General features: G+C 41.4%; 1 protein-coding gene across 2 annotated transcripts; it reads right to left on the minus strand.

Annotated features, from left to right (window-relative positions):
• dtx2 (deltex 2, E3 ubiquitin ligase) lies at window positions 1–16,216 on the minus strand. 2 transcript variants are annotated; one of them, XM_063487123.1, is made up of 9 exons: window positions 15,607–16,216; window positions 14,550–15,135; window positions 12,791–12,849; window positions 8,040–8,273; window positions 6,628–6,695; window positions 5,562–5,729; window positions 4,433–4,594; window positions 3,121–3,210; window positions 1–1,472 (listed from the first exon to the last, which is right to left on the minus strand). In XM_063487123.1, exons 1-9 carry the CDS (start codon window positions 15,914–15,916, stop codon window positions 1,224–1,226), a joined length of 1,926 nt encoding a protein of 641 aa, XP_063343193.1. In that variant the 5' UTR covers window positions 15,917–16,216; the 3' UTR covers window positions 1–1,223. The 2 variants fall into 2 exon arrangements, with proteins under 2 accessions (XP_063343193.1, XP_063343194.1); XM_063487124.1 differs by lacking the exon at window positions 8,040–8,273.
• Window positions 16,217–23,053: the final 6,837 nt, after the last annotated feature.

The following is a 23,053-nucleotide window of genomic DNA, read 5'->3' on the forward strand; positions in this document are numbered from 1 at the left end:
TCGTTTTGCATTATGTCTTTATTGCAGATATTTTTTTCCCCCCATTTTTTCTTGTTGTTTGTATACATGTCAAGACTGAGTTGAGCGACTGTACTGCAGTACTGTGAGCAGAATAATGCATGTGAATACAGGAGGCGGCAACCCGGAGGATCTTTTTTTCTTTAAAATCGAGACGAGTCCGATGACCTTGATTGTCACACTAAAAATGTTCTCATCCAGGGCCGTTGTTTTTTTTTTGTTTGTTTCATCGCGGCAGCCGTTTACACCTGTCTGGACAAGAGAACTGAGGTCGTCGGGGAGCTATACACCTTGTCCCCGTGTCACACACGGCAACACAAACTGTAAGACATTTAAGTGAGCGAACCTAACGCGGCGTAGGTTCTGCACATCCGAAAATAAAAAATAAAAAGTAAAATCAGACTGTTGTGAGTGCTTCTGCTCATCAAATTGTGTTAAATATATCACGGTCAGATCAGAAGTAGTGTTAAATTTTTTTAAACATATTTTTATCTAATTCTTTTTTTTTTTAAAGATTTATTTACAACAGTAAATATTGCCTCTTCTCATCAATACGGAGTTTGCTACGAGAGGTGTCCATGTCGCTGAGCTAAACGTGAACGTTTTCAGCAGAGACACTTTGACGGCATTAGTTACCAATTTAAAAACAACAGAAGAAGAAGGAGAATTGCCCTTTATGGGGAGATCGCACATCTTGCCAGCTAAATGCAGCGTCAGAACTAAAGTGCTTGTGAGACTTTTTATCCCCAGCATAAGCTCCCATTCTCATGGAAACCGGGGATATAGATGAGGCTTGATGAGGAAAAGAAGAGAATAAAACAAACAAACGGACGAACAAATAAACAGAAAGAACCTCCAGCTGATGGAGGTTTGATGGAGGGCTCAGTCAGTGGAGCCCTGCTGCTTTTTTCTTGTTTTTTTATCTGAGTTCAATCTCCTGTAACACATGACGCAACCAAACAATTCTCAGCAGATACTCCAACTGTGTCTCCTCTCAAAGAAGATTCAAGGCTTTTATTTAGCTCGCTTTCCCTCCCTTTGCTCACTCCATGAGGTTTGGGTGGACGCTGACATGAATTTATTAACACACAGATGTTGCAAGAAGTCCACCTGGGCACAGAGCAGAGGATTCAGGAGGGTTAACTCTCGGTGGGTAAGCGGTGAGTGGAAGCGTGCGAAGCTCGGAGCTGAGGCCTAGCTGAAGCCTAGCTGGCGCCGCTGCCGCTTCCTGGGGGTTTGAGGCAGTCCTCTGTCACGCCCTGAGAGGCCAGCTCAGACAGAACATTGTCCAAATAGTTGGGGTCAGGGTAGCCGTGGCCCGACAAGTTGGACATCATCTCGGTTTTGTGGTGGATGCCGTTCCACACCACTGTGTCGGGCTCTCCGGTGGTGCTGGACGTTCCCACGGTGAAGATGAGACGCCGCATCCACGCCACCTTCAGCAGCTCGAGGACCTTTACAGCAGAAATACAAGGAGCGCTTGTGAAACATGGCTGGATTTGAAATTTATCATCTCATCGTTTTCCAGCCTTTAAAATATAGATTTGTTACTTTTGTTTGTGTTACTTTTGTTTGTGTCACTGAATAGTTCACAGCTCAATTAAACGATTGTTCAACAACTTAAGATGAGCCTGGTTCTGTGAGAGGTTTCTTCCTGGTAAAAGGGAGTTTTTCCTTCCCACTGTTGCCAAGTGCTTGCTCATGTGGTCTTTAAGTGATGACTTATGAACCCTGCTACCGGGTTTAAACTACTCTGCGTTTATTAAGGCTGTTGGGTTTTTTTTTTAACATGCTTTACACCTTGTTCTATTTAATCTGAACAAGCCCCTAAAAAGGAAAAAAAAAAAATCAGTGATAACTGTCGGCCTCTCTCGGTTTTATTTACCATTATTTATCAGCAGCACGTTTTAAAGCTCAGTTTTTAAAACCTTACGATGTAACTACAGCCCAGCTGTAATACTAATGACAAACCTCGTATTGTGGATGGATTATCTCAGTTGTTCTCCTGACTGAAGTTTGGTCCGTTTACAGCATCCTGCCATGCGACTGCATTTGTCCCTAACCATCGGGAACCCTCACGTTAACTTAAAAAGTTAGCTTTCATCCTCCAGCTTCAGCTCCATTCATCCTCCAGCTGTGCTTATGTTATGCTAACATAGCTGTGTCGCTAGCGATCACGTAGCACATCATTATGTACCAGCTAGTCCAACTTCAGTGACCCTACAAACGTTGCTGCTGTTTAGTTTTTTCTTCATTTATGTTGGAAGTAATAGCACAGCTGTACGTTTTAATTTTTTCAGAAATGCGTCAGTCAGAACATGCTATATTATGTTTAGGTGGAAACTAGCGAGCTAACTTCCTGCTAATTGTGTTCAATTTCACAAAATCTGTTTTTATGGATGGATTTTATTACAGATAAAATAATTTAGACAGTTTGTAGCTCTCAGTGATGCTGCAGTGTTCCTTTGACTTTGGGACCTGAAGTGGAGTTTGGACCCTAATGACGTCAGACTTAAAGACCAGATAGGGGGTTGTCTAATTGTTGGGGTTTTCTCCGTATTATTGTAGGGTCTCTAACTTTTACCTTCTTTCCATTCTTGGCTTATTTAATTATCTGCAAGCAAACTGGTCTCACTGCCGTCCAGACCTGAATCTATTCATGTATTTCATTATGGCATGAAAAAAAAAATACATCATGGAGGTCATGAACTGTAGCAGAGAGCCTACATTAAGAAAATACAATACGGCTGAGTCCCCAACGTGGGGATATTTTCATGATCTCACATCCAGGCAGCGCTCACCCGCCAGCGTCTGCTGCTGGAAATGAGTCTGCGGCGCGGCACAGATAAACTACAACTAGAATAATTTAATCCAATTTTCCATTAGTGAATTACATAAGAGATTATTTATAGACTCTAAAGAGTATGACTGTGGTTACCAGTGAACACAGCATGAGGCACTGATGCGCCATGAAAACAACACAGCCCTATAAATGACCACTACATTAATGATAACAGCGCGCTGGAGTCCTCGTGGAGCACTACGCCCATGTTTGGGTAGATGACGTTCGCCTGTCGAGTTCTGGCAAGTTGATGTTCTTACCTTTCTGCCCTTGTCGTTGTCTGGCAGGAAACAGAAGCGAGGGAAGCCTCTACAGGTGTACGGCTGGCCTGGGTTGGGATGCTCGGGACCCTGGTGACGAGGACACAAAGTGACTGATGTTAAGTTATAAAGCTTAATACGACAGAGAGAGAGAGGTCACTCGGAACAGTCGGATAATCTAATCAAAGATTTTGCAGATTGTTAACAGTAAACCAACAGATCGATACAAACCGCATTTAAGCGCTTACAACTTCAGGCCGGCTGTGTATGTGGAGGTTAGAAAATAAATAAATACATAAAAGTCAGATTTACAGACAGAAGAAATTGGAAAGAAATTGGGCTTTCTTTCCTAAAACGCTGTAATAAAAGGAGGAAGTAACTCTGAGCCGTTCACAGCAGCATGCAGGAAAAGGCTCTTTAGCAGCAAAGCCGAGCATCAGACTGTTAAACTACTTTAGAAAGCCCTGGCTAATGGTGAACAAACTGTCGTCCAGGCAACAGTTTTTCTTCCAGTCATCCTCTAATTAGACGTCCAAATGTGCTGGTGCAGACACAGACAAACATACAAAAACACTCCTGAGTTTGAGATTACCCTCATGCTTCTGCTCCTAGTATGAAACTGAGGAAAATTCGTCAAGACACAACAGAAAGATGGTCTTTCCTCCTTTTTCCCCAGCTCTCTGTGAACTTGTGATCATGGCCCACATTGAGGATGGTCTGACAATGGAGTTGTTGCAGGAGTTTTGACCTTTTTGTCTTGTTATTGTAACATTTTACAACATCAGTAACTGGTCTACTTCTAAAGTACAAGTTTCTATGATTCTGGTTCCTTTTAACTATTCCAGGAGCTTCTTTTCTCCAGGGACAGCAGAGAATCTGTGCTATCAATTCTGACAGCCTGTCAAGTCTAGCAACAGCAGATCGTGTCCAGTATCTGAACAATCTGCCTGAACATGCTTTTTCGGCTGGTGAGGATCTGCTCTGATATATGGCTTGGAGATGATGTAGCTGACAAAATAACAGGTGGAGGTGGCAGAGTTGGCGATCAGGAGATTTTTGCTTGGAGACCAGAAGGGAGAGGATTAGGAGTGGGTACATCAGAGGGACAGCTCAGGCTGAGACACGTGGGACATGTGCAAATGGGGGACAGTGGATATACTGAACAAAGGATGATGATTGAGGAGGAAAAGAGGAAGACCTCAGAGAAGATTAGTGGATGTAGCGAAAGAGGACATGCAGAGGGTTGTGGTGGAGGGTGAGATGGAGGCAGAGAAGGAGCAGCTGAAAGAAACAGAAGCACCAGCAGCAGTACCTGTATGCCGGGTGGTATGCTATAGATTATCTGGATGGTGCCGCAGTCTGGGTGGCCTGGCAGCGACTGCGCGATGCTGTATATTTCCATCTTGCCTTTCGGCTGGGTGCCCGTCTTCTCGCCGTAGATTGTCTTACACGAGGGGCACTGCAAGCTGCCATCCTGAGGAGGAGGAGGAGAAGACACCAGAGAGCCACATCAACCAAACCATCAGTAGAAACAAGCAGAAACACTCAACAACTTCTTCATGAGTGGATCATGATGCAAGAGCAAGTTTGAAGGTGCAATCAATGAGTAGTAAATGAGTCGGCTGGTCAATCGAGAGAAAATTAATCACCAATTATTCTGTTTGTGGCAGAAAAAAAAACCTTATTTCAAAATGTGTTGACTCACCTCACTGATAAACTGTTTTTAGATTTAGAGCTGCTGGTCATGTTTGATCATCATGAATGTGGGCAGTTGTTTAAAAGTACAAAGATCGAACTTATAGACTTTGTTTCAGGGTATTATTCTCTGAAGTAGAAATTCATCCATTTCTTAAATGCTATTACATATCTGCATTTGAAATGACCTGAAACAAACATGGCAGAGGCGCTAGTGCTGTAGCCAGGACCGGCTTGCTGGCCATCAGACTTACAGACTCTTAAAGTCGGCATCTTTCCATCTTCGGCCTTAGCAGAATCAACACCAGTTGGGAAATTGTTTTGTTGGTGATGTTACAAATGTTGGTCATGCTGCTCTACTCCCCCAAACCGCTGTCACTACATGTCTGTGGCCACATGATGACAGATGTAGCTACCAACACGCCTGGTGATTGAGAGAAATTAGTACGCCCATAAACTAGTGCCAAATCCATTAGAGGTTTTCACACTGAGCCGAACAAATAAGGTAATCTATGGGTGTGGGGTTTTTTTTTTTAAATTCCTCTGGCTTCCTGTGGGGTGGGGGGTTTAATTTATGCAACTTCTGACTGTACTGCTGTCTCTCTTGGGCAGGACACTCTTTTAAAGATGTTTTTAATCTCAGGTTTTTTTCCTGGTTAAATAAAGATTAAATAAAAATGCTCACATGGTTGTGGTCGTTTTCGTCCTTCAGATCAGAGGCTACACTGCTGATAAAAGTCTCTTACCTTCGTTCCATTGTTGTACATGGCCAGCATGCAGAGCATATGCAGGGTGTGCCCACATTTGATGAATTTTCCCACAGTGTCTGGCTGGATGCTCTGGCCTCCCTCCTCTGTGGATGGTGTCTCGTAGCCAGATGGGTTGGACAGTTGGTCCATGCAGATAATACAGTCCTGAAGGTACATGAGACATCTATGCTCAGAGCAAAATTACACAACACAAACTCACTTCACAGATCAATCTCATTTTATTTTCAATTACCATTCGGCTCAACAATCACTATCGAACAAGACAGCTGAGATAAAACAATTTTTGTGCTGCATTCAGTTTTGAATTGTGGCTCTCTAAAAAGTCCCAACTCAGTGTTTAGTTAAGCCTGAGCTGAGACAGCAGAAAGTCTTTTGGTCTAGGAGGACACGCAGAAACAGCTACAGGTATCGCAACATAGGATACGGTGGAGCTACAGGTGTCAGAATTAAAAATGCTAAATTTTCATTTAGAGTAACCGAATTGGGAACATTAGAGAGACAGCTCAGGTTGAGCTTTGGAAAAAAAAGTTAGAGAGACTGACTGAGATGGTTTGGACATGTGCACAGAGGAGGGATGGTGGGTATACTGGGCAAAGGATGGGAAGAAAAGAGGACGACCACAGATTTCTGGAGTGACAGAGGAGGATGCTGTGGTGTGATGATCCGCTGTAGCAGCCGCTATAGGGAGGAGCGCTAAGGAGAAAACAAGTCTGGGAATAATTCCCAACCAGATGATCTCTTATACTCTTCAAGTTAAAGACAATTTGCATGGACATGTTATCAGACGTGGGGCTTGAACCAACGTAGAAGTGGTAAAGTGTTATTTACTCGAATTACATTTAAAGATGAAGAAAATCCAGTAACAAAAAGACTGACGTTGAGTGTTTAATGGCTAATTGTGTAAAATATTTTTGACCTCAATATTGACCAAAAGAATCATTAGTCCGATTCATCCAAAAATTGTTCATCAAAACAATAAATGAACTTTTCTTTCATTTTTAACAGATCTGGGAGTAGACGGGGAAAAAACGGAAACATTTACCTCGTCTTGTACTCCAGCCACCACCTCCATGTAGCGCTGAATCACCTCCTCGGGTCTCTGAGTTGATGCTGAAAGAGGAACAAAAGGAGAAAATGCAAAGTCAATGAGCGATTGAGTCAAAACAGGCCAGTCCAGAAGCATACAAGCAGCAAGAAGAGAGATTCTGATGAGATGAAATGAAATGGTTTGTGTCACAATCTGAAAATACAATTTCAGTCAGACATTTCCCATCTTTAACTCCGGCTACCATTAAATTGTGTCCAATTGTGACCAACATCCTCCAATCAAGAACCAGCCGATGTAAATATGTGATGCAGAGGGAAGACGTGAATGCTTAGCAGAACAACGAGCATTAAATGTTGATTGGCAACATGAGACATTGAAACAGACACTGTCTGCATTTTGCTAACATATTCTCTCAAATGCACAAGCGTGAGTGTCAAGTCTGTTTAGGAAAGAAAACTCTGCGAGCTAACTAAACGCTCATCCTCATCATTTTACGTTTATTGCGTAAGACAGCTCCATTTAAATACAGATTTTTAAAGATTGACTAATTCTTCCCAGCTGAGAAACACAGAAAACAACAACTTCACTGACCCGTTTCCAGACTCGCTGTGCTTCTAATGGCTGACACGTGACCTGTTTATTTTAACAAGCGGCTGTGACAACATGGAGAAACAAAGAACGGCAGCAATAATGTGAAAGTCACAAGTAACATATTAGCCAAGTGACACCAAACTACAGAAAATGAGCAAAGCCCATTTAACACACACCAAGTGATTGAAGCTGAAACAGAGAGAAAACCTCAAACTCCAGCAGCTTTTTCTTTCAAATGTCGTTTTGCACAAGAAGCTGGAACGGTAACAACATTTTGTCCTGACGTCATAAGCACCTAAACACCCCTAAACGACAATCTGCTGCTGTAATAAATATGTTACAAATGAAAGCAAACGCAACCATAAGCCGAGGGAGTTGCTCCACTCTGAGCTGCTTGGCAAGATATTCCCCTTATCTGCACTTACTGCCCCCTACAGACTATTTACTCAGGTTTTTCTTTCTGTAGTTTATCACCCATATCTATACACTTGTATTTAGAATTGAAACATTCTGCCAGAGAGCATCGTTTTGCCGCATTTAGCCAACTTAAGGCAGAGTTGGAAGTTAAAGCTAATGAGGTGCAGGAGTTGAAGAGCCTGAATGACACTGGAGGGGGCAACAGCAGAAAAGCCTGTGATAGTTGAATCAAAGCCAACACAGATAGTCAGTACACTTGCGTGAAAGTGAGTCAATGCAGGATTTAATGTTCCTCAAGCGTGTGGTGCTTGAGGATGAAAAGCAGATCACAGGATGATGATGATGTTGATGAGAGGAAAAAAAAAAGGTAGATTGAGGACTGATGGTGTGGTAGCTACCTCTCCTGTGCTGCCTCTTTGCTCTCCTAACTGAACTGCTGGTGCTGGTGCTGCTGCTGCTGTGGGGCTTGATGGGCCTGCTGGCTGGGGGAAGGAGAGGAGGAGGAGGAGGAAGAGAGAAAGGAGCAGGCTGCTGATGCTGTGGCGGCGGCTGCTGCTGCTGCTGCTGAGGGAGGGGGGCAGAGGTGAAGTGCACGCCGAGTCCCACTGCTGACATCAAAATGGAGGCCATGCCTGGAAGTGGAGGGGGGTAGGGTTGGGGTTGGTTTAGGTTGAGGTGGGATGGGACAAGGCAGAGTGGGGCAGGTGAGCAAGGCAGGAGGCAAGTGGAGATATGCAGGAGGCAGAAGGGAACAAATCAAGAGGTAGCAGCAGCTGACGCGCCCACATCGAGCCTTGTCCATACACACTTACACAAAACATCACACTCAGACGGCAGAGATTTTCAAATTAAACCCGTACTGTTCATGTTCAACAAATTAATCTGGTTTACTATGCCTGTCCTTCGTCTTAAATCCACTGTGCTGATTTTGCGAACACGGCTAATGTTGCTGCAGTGGTGACGTAAATCTCATCAGCTAAGGGCAAAACACAGGGCGTCCTGGTGCTAGCAAAAGATTCACTGGGAATCGACTGTGCCCACAAGCTCCAAGTCTGACCAGTCGAGCCACAGGGAATGATTTACAAGAGCGCAATAACCCTCTGCAATGTGGACTAAAAGTTTCAATTTTACGATTAAGTGCGGTACCGTTTAAGGACAGGCAAAAATAGAACTTCCATTCTCTTACAAATGAAGAAGTCAAACTCAGAAGAAACAAAAGTAAAACACTCTGTTAAGTGCGGTCAACGGTTTTGGCAGGTACAGCCTGACTTGGGCTAACTATTAGCAAAACATGGGTCTCCAGCTGTGCTAAAAAACTGCTGCTGCTCAGGAGTTTTCTGGTCACTGAGTCTCTTTATTCTGATACTGATTAACAAGAATATTTAACACAGTTCAACTAAGACCTGAAGATGTTGGTTGCTGAGGACACGATGAAGCCTCCACAGACTCATGCAGTAGCACACCCTGCTTTAGCCACTTTACTCTAAATGAGACCAACACATGAAAAATCAACATCATGACCCAACTAGACTTCAAACTAGTGACTGAGACTACAAATGCATCACAAAAGTGTTTACTAAGGTCACAGATCCAGTGAGTGGTGGGTTAGTTTTACCATAGACATCTATAGACTACAATTGTTTTTCCAAACAAAAGAGTCGCCCCCTCCTGTTCACTAGAACGAACAAATGTTAACTTAACTTTTCAGAACTGTGGGCATCTTTTAAATGCAGCCTACAGCTCTGCTCAAAATTCCATATTTTATAAATTTATTTAAAAAAATTTTTTTTAATTGGCCAGTTTTTCCTTCAAGGTTGTCTCCTTGGGCACCTCTGAATCACTTCCAGCCCACTGGAAGTCCTGTTCTTACCACTTTTAATGGGCGTGTATGCAATTTCACCACGGGAGTCAAACTCTGCTCAGTAGCACCCTTGGTGATCAGAGCTGCATCTCCAAAGATTGACTGTCAATGCAGACAGAGGCTGGCATGATTTTTGAAGAATATGGATTGTCACCAAGTCATTAAAGACAAAAAAAATCAAATCGTTTATGGATGGTAGGATGACTGCCGTGAAATAACAAAAATGGAAGACGACACCAAGCATCAGACTGATAGAACATGAGGTAATGAGATTAGGTGCCACTGAAGATGATTACAGCTGCCAACAAGTCTTAAACATTACTCCGCTACGTAATTAAAAGAAAAGAAACTTGCCACTGGTAAAGCTAGCATGTCACAACTCTACATAATTAAGCGTTCATCTTTGAAGAACAGTTCACTGGTTCCCAGTGAAAATCCAGTAGTATTCTTTTGTATTCTGGCTGTACTTTAATATCCTGAGAAATCTGAGGGACAAAATTAACCACAAACTATCCAAACTGTAGCCGCTGTATGCTAACACCTGATCCACAGAAAACAGGATCTTTCACTCCCACAAAAAAAAAAAAAAAAAAAAAAAAAAAAAAAAAAAAGGTTATTTGAGATCCAAAGGTTCAAAAATCAGGTGTGCAGGAAGAGGTGCAGCGCTGCTCCAGGAGACAATCTTGAAGCAGAGACTGATGCCTTTACAGCTTGTTCAATCTTCTAGCTCCCCTGTTTTCCAGTATGAAAACGGCAGGCTAGTGAAAGCCAAAGCAACGTTCAGCTGCACGTCTTGGTCATTTGGTGTAAAGGTAATTTGATTTATTTTAAGCTTGTGTCTGCACCAGTCTGTAACAAAGTTAACGTGGGAATGAGTTCGAGTCAATCTCAAACCAGGAAATTAATACATTTGTTTATTTTATATTCTTGACAAAACTGTACAAACTACATTTCTTATTCCTATGAATATTAATTACTGAACAAAGACCATTAAAGCTGTACATTTGGAGAAGAAACTGTAAGAGTGACCCTCCATTTGAAATTATTTCCTCGGGTCTCAGTTCAGCATTTTCACTAATGAGGTTCTGGTCCACTTGCTTCTTCCGGGCTGACTGTATTGATTCAGTTTATCATAGCACACAACCTGACTCATAATTTTTAGGAGTGAGCAGCAGAGAACAAAATAATGCATTGCTTTTCAATTCTGCCATTTTATGACAATTACAACCTGCTGATGTACGATATCAAACTGCACTCAGATTTTACCACCTCAGGAAAATCAATGTGCTAAAAATATGTGACAATGAGTCATTCATAAGTGGGAAATAAGGTGTGAAACACTATGCTCAAAGTTTTATTTATAACATATTTAATAATGAGAAAAAAAGAGCACACCACCTGGATTAGACAGGACTTCACAAGTGTTAATAAGCCTTTGGCTGCAAACAGTCTTTCTATACCTTCCAATAATGTTAAACAAATATGATCGTGTCACCACTTCTTATGTTTATCTGCTTGTTATGCTGGAACCAAAGGCACCAACCACAAACACAGCTACTCAAATCAGCCGAGGTGAGTCCGAGGTGGCAGCTAGCGGCTGTTGGCATGACAGTGTGGCTGTGACCCTTGATTAAAAACAGGTGATTGAGAAAGAAAAGGCCATCCTTTACAGTTGTTATTAAAGAATGAAATCAGAGACAGAGACCAAAGCAGCTCATTATAACTGGGCTATAAACCGTTGGAAGTCTATGGAGGTTGACTTGGTTTTGTAGAGCCCCAAGTAGCCATTAGTAGATAGTCAGAGTAAATTATTACACATAACAAATGTTAGGAATATCTGTTTATGTTTAATGTGCCTGGAAAAAAAAAAAAGAAGAAAAAAAAAGAAAAAAGAAAAGGCCAATATATCAGATTCTTAAATCAAGAAATATCAGCATTACTTTTGGTCTCAAACATCCCTTATCAGTTGGACTGTAGTACAGTTAAATCGAGTTAGTATTCTGGAGTCAATCAAATGTTCACTTTAGGATTATTGTAGTCTGAAAACGTATGGTCATAACAATATTACTCCACCATCTATAGAAAATGTGGCAAAGACCAGCAGTCAAATTTAGAAATTGCTTTGAAATACTGGCCTTTTAATTAAACTCAAAATACAAATACATGGATGTAAGAGTACCTGTACCTACTTCTGATATTATCATGACATGATATCAATTTTTCCATTTTTATTTTTTAATGCATGCTTGTCATTAGGAGCCTAGTTTCAAGCAAAGTTGAGTGGGCCACAAGAAAACAGTCTATAAGACATGAAGCATGCAGATATTTTGTCACATATAGCAGGATTCTGCATGTTCATTTTTCGGTAAATACTACAGAAATTGTGTCAAAAAATAATTATACGGGGTGATCCTGAGATTGCTTGAAACATTAAGTCAGAGATTCACCACATTTCTTCTTTCAGCTGCTCCCTCCATCTCACCCCATCCCTAGTATCCTCCTCTGTCACACTGACCTTTCGCATGTCTGCCTTCACTACAAGCTTACCTCAAATGAAACACATTGGGCCCTGTCAAAGTCAAGCAGGGTCTCAACACATGCAAGCAGAAGAGTGTGTGTTGCCTTAGTTAACAGAAGTTTTTCTGTCCTTTCTGGCCATTTTAAAATGACTTTTTAAGCTTGAATAGTAGTGTGTTCTTATCACAGTGCTGGTGATTTTCCTTTGGTAGAAATCCAAAACCTCTTTGCTGTGCACCAAAGTTTTATGTGCAAGAAAAACCCTGCAATTGCGCATCCAACTATTATGTTGTTAGAGACTTAAGAGATCAATCAAAAACCAGAGCTGGGTGGAGTTGTGGGGGTCCACAGCTGTCTTATAGGATCAAGTCTGAATGCTGAAGTTAATCATGCTTTTGCATCCAGAGCCAAATGTTCTGCACAGCATGAGGAAACCTGTGTGAGCTCACACCCACATACAAAATAGGGCTGTTTCAGAAGCTGTTTTTAGGTACACTGCTATGACAAATGGGATGGTATCAGTTAAGCCTCTCTCTGATGTTTGCTTAACATTTAGGGTGCGCACATTTTTATTTTTACCTCCCTCCTTCAGGCTTTTCCTGGCACATTTTTCCTAAACAGACGGACACTCACAGGGAAAACAAATGCAGTGGAGTGGCATCTAAAATACTAACAATCTACTGAATAAAACCTGAAACTGACTGAGAGGTGTACTGCAGGATAGACAGAGCAGAGGTTACGCTGAGGATGGATGGTCAGTGACCCATTTACCTGCTAGGGCAGAGCTCACGCTGGTGGATCCATTCAGCTGCACAGAGATGGAAGGAACACTGGAGGGCAGGAAACAGAGACGGTGACATTCAGTCAACAAGAAAAAACAACCACAATGAACCAGACAGGAAGAACAAAACAAGAACTAAGAACCGTTTTAGTTTTCAATGCAATCACAGAGAAAAGGAAAGGCTTTGGCACTAGATCCAGAAGCAAGAAAATTAAACCTGTCAGGGAGTAACTGCATAAGGCTTATTTACCTTTACTGACTGTCTCCAGCTCAGTGAATGACTAATTATCCATGTCTAAGATTGATTAACAACAACTCAGCAGTGACTGCATGTGCACAGAGCAACCAGGGAGCGTGACTCTGCAGTCAATATACAGATGGATATGTGCCCAATGAATGTGTTTAGTTTGCAACAGGAGAAAAAGAAGCAGCTGTCAGTCCTCGAGTATGATGGAGCGCTAAACTAAATCCAGTTAAAGGGCTGCAAAAAGGCAACACTGACTCAGTGCTGAGGTGGTACTGATCTATTTCTGTAGCCAAAGAGCTCTGTGCACTACAGTCTGAACAACACATTGCTTGAATGAATATGGACTATGACAGCATGTCCGCAACTGTAAAAATAAAGATAGTAATACAATTGTTCATTAAGTTAAACATAATACAGTGACTGACCTTAAACGTTTAAATACAATACAAATGAAAAACAAAATGAAGGAATTAAAATAGAGGTGAGGATGATGGTAGTTCCAGACTAACGGATGTCTTTGACCATGCAGTTCATGTTACAAGGGCACCCGCCAGGAAATTTGCTGGCACAGATGGGGCGAAGCGAGCCCCAGGCGGCACAGTGACCCAGGAGAGCCACACAGTGAGCAACAGAGAGCTGAAGCCGACTGCCAAACTGTAGCAGAAAGTGAGCCAAGTTAAGAGAATCCCTTGTCCTGCGTTTCCGTGGTCGGACGGACTCCACAGACTCCTTGATCTGGGATCAAGGAGCAGGGAAGAGGGAGAACACCACAGGCAGCCGTGCCCCAAAAGGGTGGAGTTACTCAATGGACAGGAAGCTTGCAACATTTTTTTCAGTCATAAAAGACTTGGCAATTAAAGTACTTGAAAAGGAGTATTATGATGTACTATTACACAATAATAATAATTTTTTCCATGCATGGGTGCGCCTCCTTTAGCATCCACACCCAGGAGTTAAAAAAATTAAATTAAATTAAATACATGGCAACCATTTCTCTTTTTAAAGCATACACCTCAATGAGAAATGTGAAATTGTGGGCTTTAGTGAATGTAAACATTCACCGCAAAAATGTAGACAATTCTTTTGTCTACTGAGCAACCATGTTTTTAATACACTAGTTTTAATTTCTAGTGGCTAAAACTCAGCGTGCAAAAAAATTAAAGCCCAGAGACGCTGCAAGTGAACTAGATATTTATTATTCCACTGAATTAAGCAATTTGTCCTGTAAGTAAGCTTTCTCTGCTATCTGGAACAAAAAGAAGGGAGGTCAGTGATGACACAGACAAGAGTCACAGGAAGTGAGCCAAAGCAAACATACCAATGAAGTACTGGAGCTACAGATCTGTTTTTTTTCTGCCTTTCCTGTTTTACAAGAAAGGTCAACACTGACAACGGCAGGAAAGACAAAGAGGAAGAGGAGGAAAGCAGATAGAGGACCTTGTAACATGAACCCTGCACATCTAACCAAATCACACAATCTAGGATAGGTGTCAGATACCAACCTTAACCCATTGGCACTGGTAGAGTTGGTCAGAGGTGCAGAAAGTTGACTGCCAGATGTTGGTGGAGCCCAGGGGCTGCCCCAGGACATGCCACCAACTGAGAGAGGTCTCCTGGGGTACGGGGAGTAGACAGAAGTAGGATGAGCCGCCACAGCCCTTCCTGTGCCTTGAAGACTAGGCCGGTTCAGACTCCCTGACGAGAAGGAATGTCGCGAACGGCTCGGCATGGGTCCGGTGCTGCTGTGGCTTAAACACTGCTGGCAGGAGCAGGCGGGGCCTGAGGGGATAGCTGGGGGTCCGGAAGAAGCCAGCGGGTAGGGGAGGTTGCACTGGCGTCGCACCTGGCGTCTGAAACCCGTCGATTTGTTAACCTGCGCCAGAGATGTGAGATCCACTATATAATTGTATCCATGCGGGCCCAGATCTGCTGTGCCTTGGCGAGCCTGATAGCTGTGCTCCAAAAGGATAGAGGTTCGAGTCTCATATGGGGTCCATCCTCCTTCATCGTTGGCCCATTCCCAGTAAACACCACTACCAAGGCCGGAGGACTGGGCAAACAGAGACCGGCGTACTGACCGGGTCTTACCTGAAAATAAAAGAGGCACATTTATTTTTAGGGAATAAACTGAATGAAACTGCAACCTTGTGTGTGTGTGTGTGTGTGTGTGTTTTGTTTAAGACATAAACGAAAAGCCCCCTGTTCATTCACTTGTATGCCAGAACTAATTACACATTACATACATGGCTATGACTTCATTTAAAACACACATACACACAAAATTGTGACAGTTTAAGACACACCAAGCATCTTTAGATGTTAATCTCACAATGTTGTGACGTATTTCAATGATTTGTAGCTAGGCTCACGTAAAAATGTCGCTAAAGAACTGTAAGTTTGTGGATACTTCTCAGCTTATATCAATCAAAACAACAGCGCCCCTGCAAGCTAATGCTAGCCGGCTAACGTTACAGCCAACCGGGCCTGTGAGATTTGAGGCAAAACCGTTAACGAGGAATAAACGTAAAGGTCATGCCATGACGTGTTAGATATGTTTACCTGTGTCCTGTCGAAACTGCTTCAAGCTTGGTATGTCAATGAGGTAAGGCGACAGGCTGGGGTCTGATTGTCCGAGACAGATGCTCGTAGAGCCGGGTGCTCCTCCTCTGTGGCCCCGCGGTGACAGACACCGCTCGATGTAGGCGCTCACCTGGCCGCTGTAAGGCCGCCAGTAGCCCTGGTCATCCTGCCATTCCCACACCGCTATCATGGGCTGAGACTGCCCGACAGATCCAGAGGGTGTAGCTGACACGGGAGGCCCGTTTCTAGACCCGTTTACCCTGGCACAGGACCCAGACACAATTGCCATATTCGCCAAAACTAGCCCTAAGCTAACAACAACTCGTTCTGGTTAGCTAGTCAACCGTTTGTGGCTGCGACGAAGACAAAGTGTGCTAGCTGGGCTAGCTTGGCTCGTTAAAAAATTCCATTGTGAAATTGTTAACGCGCCTTTGAAGAAGCTGTGAGGTAGGTATCAATTGGTAGACAGCCCAGATAAACACCTAAGTACATGTTTGCGAAGCTGATGCATTCACACGGCTTAGCAGTACACGGTTAACGTTAGCTTTGTTGCGGCGTTGCCAGGAATCCGTCCTTCTTCTGCCGCTGCGTTCAGGGACCGTCGGTAATATCACTACTCAGCTCGTCTTGATCTGAAACAGAAAACGTACATAAACCGCTGGTTTCCCTTTCTGAAACCTATATTTATTTTAGACCACAGTGACACAGACTATGACTGTATTTAATATCATTTTTTTTGTTGTGATTTTTTGTTTTGAATTCGGTTTCCGGAGCTAAACGTGTCATTTTAGTTTTGTTTTTATTGTTTTAGAATGCTCAGTTTTAGTGTATTTTTCTTTAATTATTTTGGTTAAGTATTAAATTCACTTTTTATTTATAATGTAATGGGTGGTATATGTCAGCGGCAAGATTTAGGGCAAAAATACAATACAGCGATAGAAATACTTGACACAGAGACAAGCAGACATTCCAGTATCAATAAACACAGGCACCAATGCCCCATCACAAAATTTATATTTTATACTAAGAATTTAGTAAGTAATTATTGCTTCACTTAATTTTTTTTCTAAAGTCTAGGCTTTTATTTTTAACTCAACTTTTTTCTCCCTCTCACACCTAATTTCAGTTTTTAAATTTGGTTTAACTATAATAACCGTATTATAATTATATCCACTCTTTGTAACAAGGGGCCCGTATGTGTGTAAGTGAAATCTCATCAAATACATCTAATGTCGTTTTGTGAAATGAAATTGTGATTAAAATGTTTCCAGGGGAAATCTGGAGCCCGCAAAGATCTGGGATTTTTATTTTTTATTTTTTATCTCAGCCGATAACACGCAGACAGTCTTCATTCCTTGGCTCAAGTGGTGGTGCAAGGTGATGATTTATTTAAGGCATTGCGGGGGTGGGGGTTGGTAGTTCTTAAGGTGCAGCACCATTTCTCATGTCAGATGATTAAAACAAAAGCTTTTTGTGCACACCTCACCTCTAAAATTTTCACTTACAAGGCGCGCATGAAGGTTGCATTCTTCTTCTTTCACACTAGCCCCCTCTTCTTTCCCTGCTTCTGTATTCAAAGGAGATTAGAACCCCCTCAGTAGTATTTCTGCCCTCAACTGGAGATAAATGGGTATGACACAAATAAGTGCATAGGAAAATCTACCAAACGGCCTTCTAAAACCTCAGGCTGGTTGCTTGAGTAATTACTAATTATTAACCAGACACCACTAAACTGAATGCTGCCCAAAATTCCAGTGCTAGCACAGGTATAAGACTAAAGATGGCGATAAATGGCTTTGTGATCCATCTGCCACACAAACTAGATTATTACTGGATCTAGTTTGTAAGGATGGTGTTCATTAAATTCTGCTACGTGATAATAGAACTAGACAGTTCTGACACCAGTGTGAACATTGATTAAAGTAGTGGCCAAATGGGATTTGAGCTTTCCCCTTAGCCCATAAAGTGACATATAATCAATAGCCAAGCCCATGCCAAGTAGTTTCAAAGTGACAAATGTAATAATAATAACTAATAAAGACGAGGATCTGATGTTTCAATATAAAAAATAAAACCATTCATCTGTGGTTTTTCTAATGTAACTAGAACACATTGTCTCCACACGCACGCACAAAAAAATGACAGTAAAAAATGATGCAAGCAGACATTATTTGGTTTGAAGACGGAGTCAAATGATTTAGCAGTGAGAACATTGCTTTGAGTCATCTTTTCCTGAGGTCTGCTCTTAAAGTCCTGCAGTTTAAATGTTTTCAGATTTATCAGTGTTAAATTAATTTATGGCATCTGATGTTCTTGTTATTTTTTGTCTTTGTCTTGCGTGCAACAAGAACACAGAAACACTGTAAAACACTGGAACATTTGCAGTCCCTATGCCCGCATGACATAGAAACTTTTTTTTAATAAATCTATCTGTGCACACAGTTTTGGTTTTATTAGCTGAAGTTGTGAAATATGTATTTGAGATTTTTTGCCTTCTTCCTCAGTACAATAGAGGTAACTGGAACTTTGTTTGTGGTGCCTGCAGCAATAAAAAATGACATTTAAAAATTTAACAGGAACAGAAGCAGTGTCCCTGCAATAATCCACAGGCATCACTATGATTAGGTTTCTAGGGGCGGTTTTCTCTCTTTCTCAGCCCACTTAAACAATCCTGGTTGTAGCTGAAGGTCACACGCTTCTTAAAACTGAGAAAATAGAGTTGAACGAGAGCCACAGTCCATCACCGTGATTCTGTAAATAAGCAAAATAAATTTAAAAAAAGCAAGCTTAGGCACAGTGACGGACTAGTTTGTGCCCACCTTTTAGGCCTGTGACAGCAGGGATGGGCTCCAGCATGCCTGTGACCCTCAGCTTGATGAGAAGTTAAGAAAATGGAATAATGGAGCAAAGGAGCTTAAAGCTCCAGCAATACTTTTAGAATACAGAACAATTTCATTCTTTGACAGACGTGTTTTGACTTGGGGCCTTCATCACGGTCATCACAACACAAATTACAGACAACATTTTAAGGAGAGTCGAAAGGATGAACAAAGCTGCCCGCTTGGCAGATCTGTATGTGGATGCATGACTGCTGTTTCCTGTGATACAGGGTCAGAGTCTTGCACTTAAAAAACATTTTTAATCATTAAAAAAATAAAATTAAAAATGATTTTGTCACAACTAGCAGATGAACCTGCTATCAAAATGCAGGTAAAAAGACCACCTTTCAAATACTACTTTTCAAATTATTATTATTAGTTTTTTGAGTTTTCTCCAGTGAATGATCAGAAAACAGATTAAACATTCACAAACATTAAATTAGTTTTGCTATTGAAACTATGATATATCTCGTGATGCTCAGAAATTATTATTGAGGTCTTGCATATGCATGACCACAAACCACACATGGTGTTAATACACCAATCTGCATTTAATTATGAGTTATTATTAATCTCAGGCTCTCTTCCACAGCATGTCTTTTTTCCTGTCTTCCTCCCCTCAGCCCCAACCAGTCACTGTTAAAAGGGAGTTTTACCTTCCCGCCGTTGCCAAAGTGCTTGCTCACAGGGAGTCATCTGATTGTTGGGGTTTCTGTGTAATATTTCAAGGTCTCCACTGTACAATATTAAGCACCTTGAGGTGACTATTGTCGTGATTTGGCACTATATAAATAAAATTGAACTGAATTGGAATTACTGTTAACCATGTCATGTAGGATGTGTGTCAATCAGTGTAAGAACGAGTGAATTAGGCCCCAATCAGACAGGCCTAGATACCTGTCTGCAATTGTCTGGCAACCACTCGTTGCTAGGGAAGTTGCACCTTTTGAGACATGTTGGCTGCACCTTGAGGCACAGACTTTCACACTTTTTGATGTTGTACTACCACTTTGCTACCAATTATAGAGTATTCGAGGAAACCGTACAATCAGCTAGCAACAAGATTTTTGATGCAGCACCTTCTTTGCAACCAATTTCACCCACCGAGAGCTAGTAACCTCTAGCTACTAATGCCATTCAGCGGGGATTATACATTTTCTGTAGCAAACAGTAGTTGCATAAGGTATAGCAGACAAAATTTTAAAAAATGTGCTAAACAAAAACTAGATTCTTGCTTTAGATCGTGACATTTAGATCGTGAAATGCAATGTAAGCATCTCCAGTACTTACAAGATAATGAGGACACAATGCTGGAAAAATTAATGCAAAATAATGCAGTTGAAAAGCACAGCGCTCTGTAGTCTACTTTGACAACATGCAATTTGGAAATGCCATTTATGGCTGCATTGGTGCCATTCTGTATGCAAACTTGCTTATAGCATTTACAGCTTTAGCATTATCATGGTGTGAGCATTTATTACATTAAACATATACATAAACGTTATTAAATAATGGCTGATGTACATTTGATATTAATAACGCATCTTAGAGTCTTGATTTTTACTCAGCCACTATGAAATAGTCACCTGCACTTATCAGTGTTAATAAATCATGGATTTCATAATTCATCAAGTCTGCAGTTGTAAATGCTAATAAGCAGCTTATAAATGGATTTTGGTCCAGATGTCTTGCAGACCTTTACAAGAAGATAAGTGATCAAATAGTGAGTTGTAAGGGAGAATTATATAGCAGAGGCCTGTGATCCATGAAGGATTTGATCACAAACTTGCAAGCTTAAACTGATCTGTTGGGTATGGGAAATGTTGTATTAGCCATTTCTACATCTTTAAATACAGTTTAAAAATCCTGTGAACAGATACAACTATGCACACTTTTTACATGTTATTTGTTGTGGTAGTATCTATGCTGCCTCATTTGATATACAAACAAACCCAGTTTTGAGAAAACTGGGACACTGTGTGAAAAAAATTAAATATGATGCAATAAATGAATAAACGAATGCAATTGCTTGAATATCTGATTAACTCACACTTTATTCACAATGGAACAAAAACCCCACAGAAATCAAATGTTTAAACTGAGAAAGTGTGACATTTTAGGAAAAGTATTAGCTCGTTTTGGATTTGATGCCAGCAATATGTTTCAAAAAAGTTGGCACAACAAAAGGTTGGAAAAGTGAGGGTGGGTTAGAAGAACATCTTAGAGAGGCAGAGGTTCACCAATCTGCAATAAACCGATGTATAAATTGTTGAGCAGTGTCAGAATAATCTTACTCTGTATAAAATGTTACATACATAACCCTTAAGAGTGCAAAATATCATATAAAATAGATACATACATACAGACTACAGAATCATTGGTATCTTGTGATGTTGTGGCTTCACTTGTTTTCCCTCCTCTAAGTTTCACCTTCTTGTGTTACAGTGTGCAATTTTCTAAAAGTTTGCCATTTTATTTTCCATTACTGTATTTTTTGGACTGTAAGGCGCACTTAAAATCTTTTAACTTCTCAAAAATCGACAGTGTGCCTTATAATCCGGTGTGCCTTATGTATGAATTCTGCTTGTGCTTACTGACCTCAAACTGACTTTGTGGTATACGGCGCTCAAAAATCTGTCAAACAACGTTTTAGTACGACTTCGGTGAGCTTGATGGATTTTCAGAGCATTAGTCAGGAGCCCCGCGGTGTAATCTGGGTCCAAAACTCCATCCGCTTCAGGTCCCAAAGTCAAACGAACACTGCGGCATCACTGAGAGTTAAAAACTTTCTAAATTCTTTCATCTTTAATAAAATGATCAGCGTTGGTGCTTTACCAGGTGTAACAATTAAGTTTAACATCCAGGCATCCATGAAAACAGAATTTGTTAAATCTAAGGAAATTAGAAGTTAGCAGGAAGTTAGCTCACTAGCTTCCACCTAAACATGATATAGCATGTTCTGAAAAAATGTAAACGTACAGCTTTGGAATCACTTTCGACGTAAATGAATACAGAAAACTAAACAGCAGTGACGTTTGTAGGGTTACTGAAGTTGGGCTAGCTGGTATATAATGATGTGCTACGTGATCGCTAGCGACACAGCTATGTTAGCATAACATAAACACAGTGAAGCTGGAGGATGAATGCTAACCTTTTTCCCACTTGATAAAAGTTAACATGAGGGTTGCGATGGCCGCTAACTTTCTGCTTCTAAATTCAGATAAAATTGAAGTTGTTGTACTCGGCCCTAAAAATCTTAGAAATATGGTATCTAACAAGATTCTTACTCTGGAAGGCATTACCTTGGCCTCCAGTAACACTGTGAGGAACCTTGGAGTGATTTTTGATCAAGACATGTCCTTCAATGCACATATTAAACAAATATGTTGGACTGCCTTCTTCCATTTACACAACATCTCTAAAATTAGAAATATCCTGTCTCAGAGTGACGCTGAAAAACTATTTCATGGATTTATTACTTCCAGGCTGGACTACTGTGATTCATTATTATCAGGAAGTCCTAAAAACTCCCTAAAAAGCCTTCAGTTAATCCAAAATGCTGCAGCAAGAGTACTGACAGGGACTAGAAAGAGAGAGCAGATTTCTCCTGTATTGGCTTCTCTTCATTGGCTTCCTGTTAAATCCAGAATTGAATTCAAAATCCTGCTCCTCACATACAAGGTCTTAAATAATCAGGCCCCATCATATCTTAATGACCTCGTAGTACCATATGACCCTATTAGAGCACTTTGCTCTCACACTGCAGGCTTACTTGTTGTTCCTAGAGTATTTAAAAGTAGAATGGGAGGGAGAGCCTTCAGTTTTCAGGCCCCTCTTCTGTGGAACCAGCTTCCAATTTGGATTCGAGAGACAGACACCATCTCTACTTTTAAGGTTAGGCTTAAAACTTTCCATTATGCTAAAGCATATAATTAGGGCTGGACCAGGTGACCCTGAATCCTCCCTTAGTAATGCTGCAATAGGTGTAGGCTGCTGGGGGATTCCCATGATGCATTAAGTTTTCCCTTTCCAGTCACCTTTTTCACTCACTATGTGTTAATAGACCTCTCTGCATTGAATCATACTTGTTATTAATCTCTGTCTCTCTTCCACAGCATGTCTTAATCCGGTTTTCCTTCTCTCACCCCAAGCAGTCGCAGCAGATGGCCCCGCCCCTCCCTGAGCCTGGTTCTGCTGGAGGTTTCTTCCTGTTAAAAGGGAGTTTTTCTTTCCCACTGTCACCAAAGTGCTTGCTCATAGGGGTCATTTGATTGTTGGGTTTTTCTCTGTATGTATTATTGTAGGGTCTACCTTACAATATAAAGGGCCTTGAGGCGACTGCTGTTGTGATTTGGCGCTTTATAAATAAAATTGAATTGAATTGAATTGAATTGATGGTTATGGAAAAATGCAGTCGCATGACAGGATGCTGTGAACGGGCCAAACTTCAGTCGGGAGAACAACTGAGATAATCCATCCACAATTCGAGGTTAGTCATTAAATACTGCAACAACATGGGAATAGAGGAGCTGCAAGAGAATTCAACA

This window comes from Pelmatolapia mariae, linkage group LG10_11 (genome assembly GCF_036321145.2).
Source record: "Pelmatolapia mariae isolate MD_Pm_ZW linkage group LG10_11, Pm_UMD_F_2, whole genome shotgun sequence".
NCBI lineage: Eukaryota > Metazoa > Chordata > Actinopteri > Cichliformes > Cichlidae > Pelmatolapia > Pelmatolapia mariae.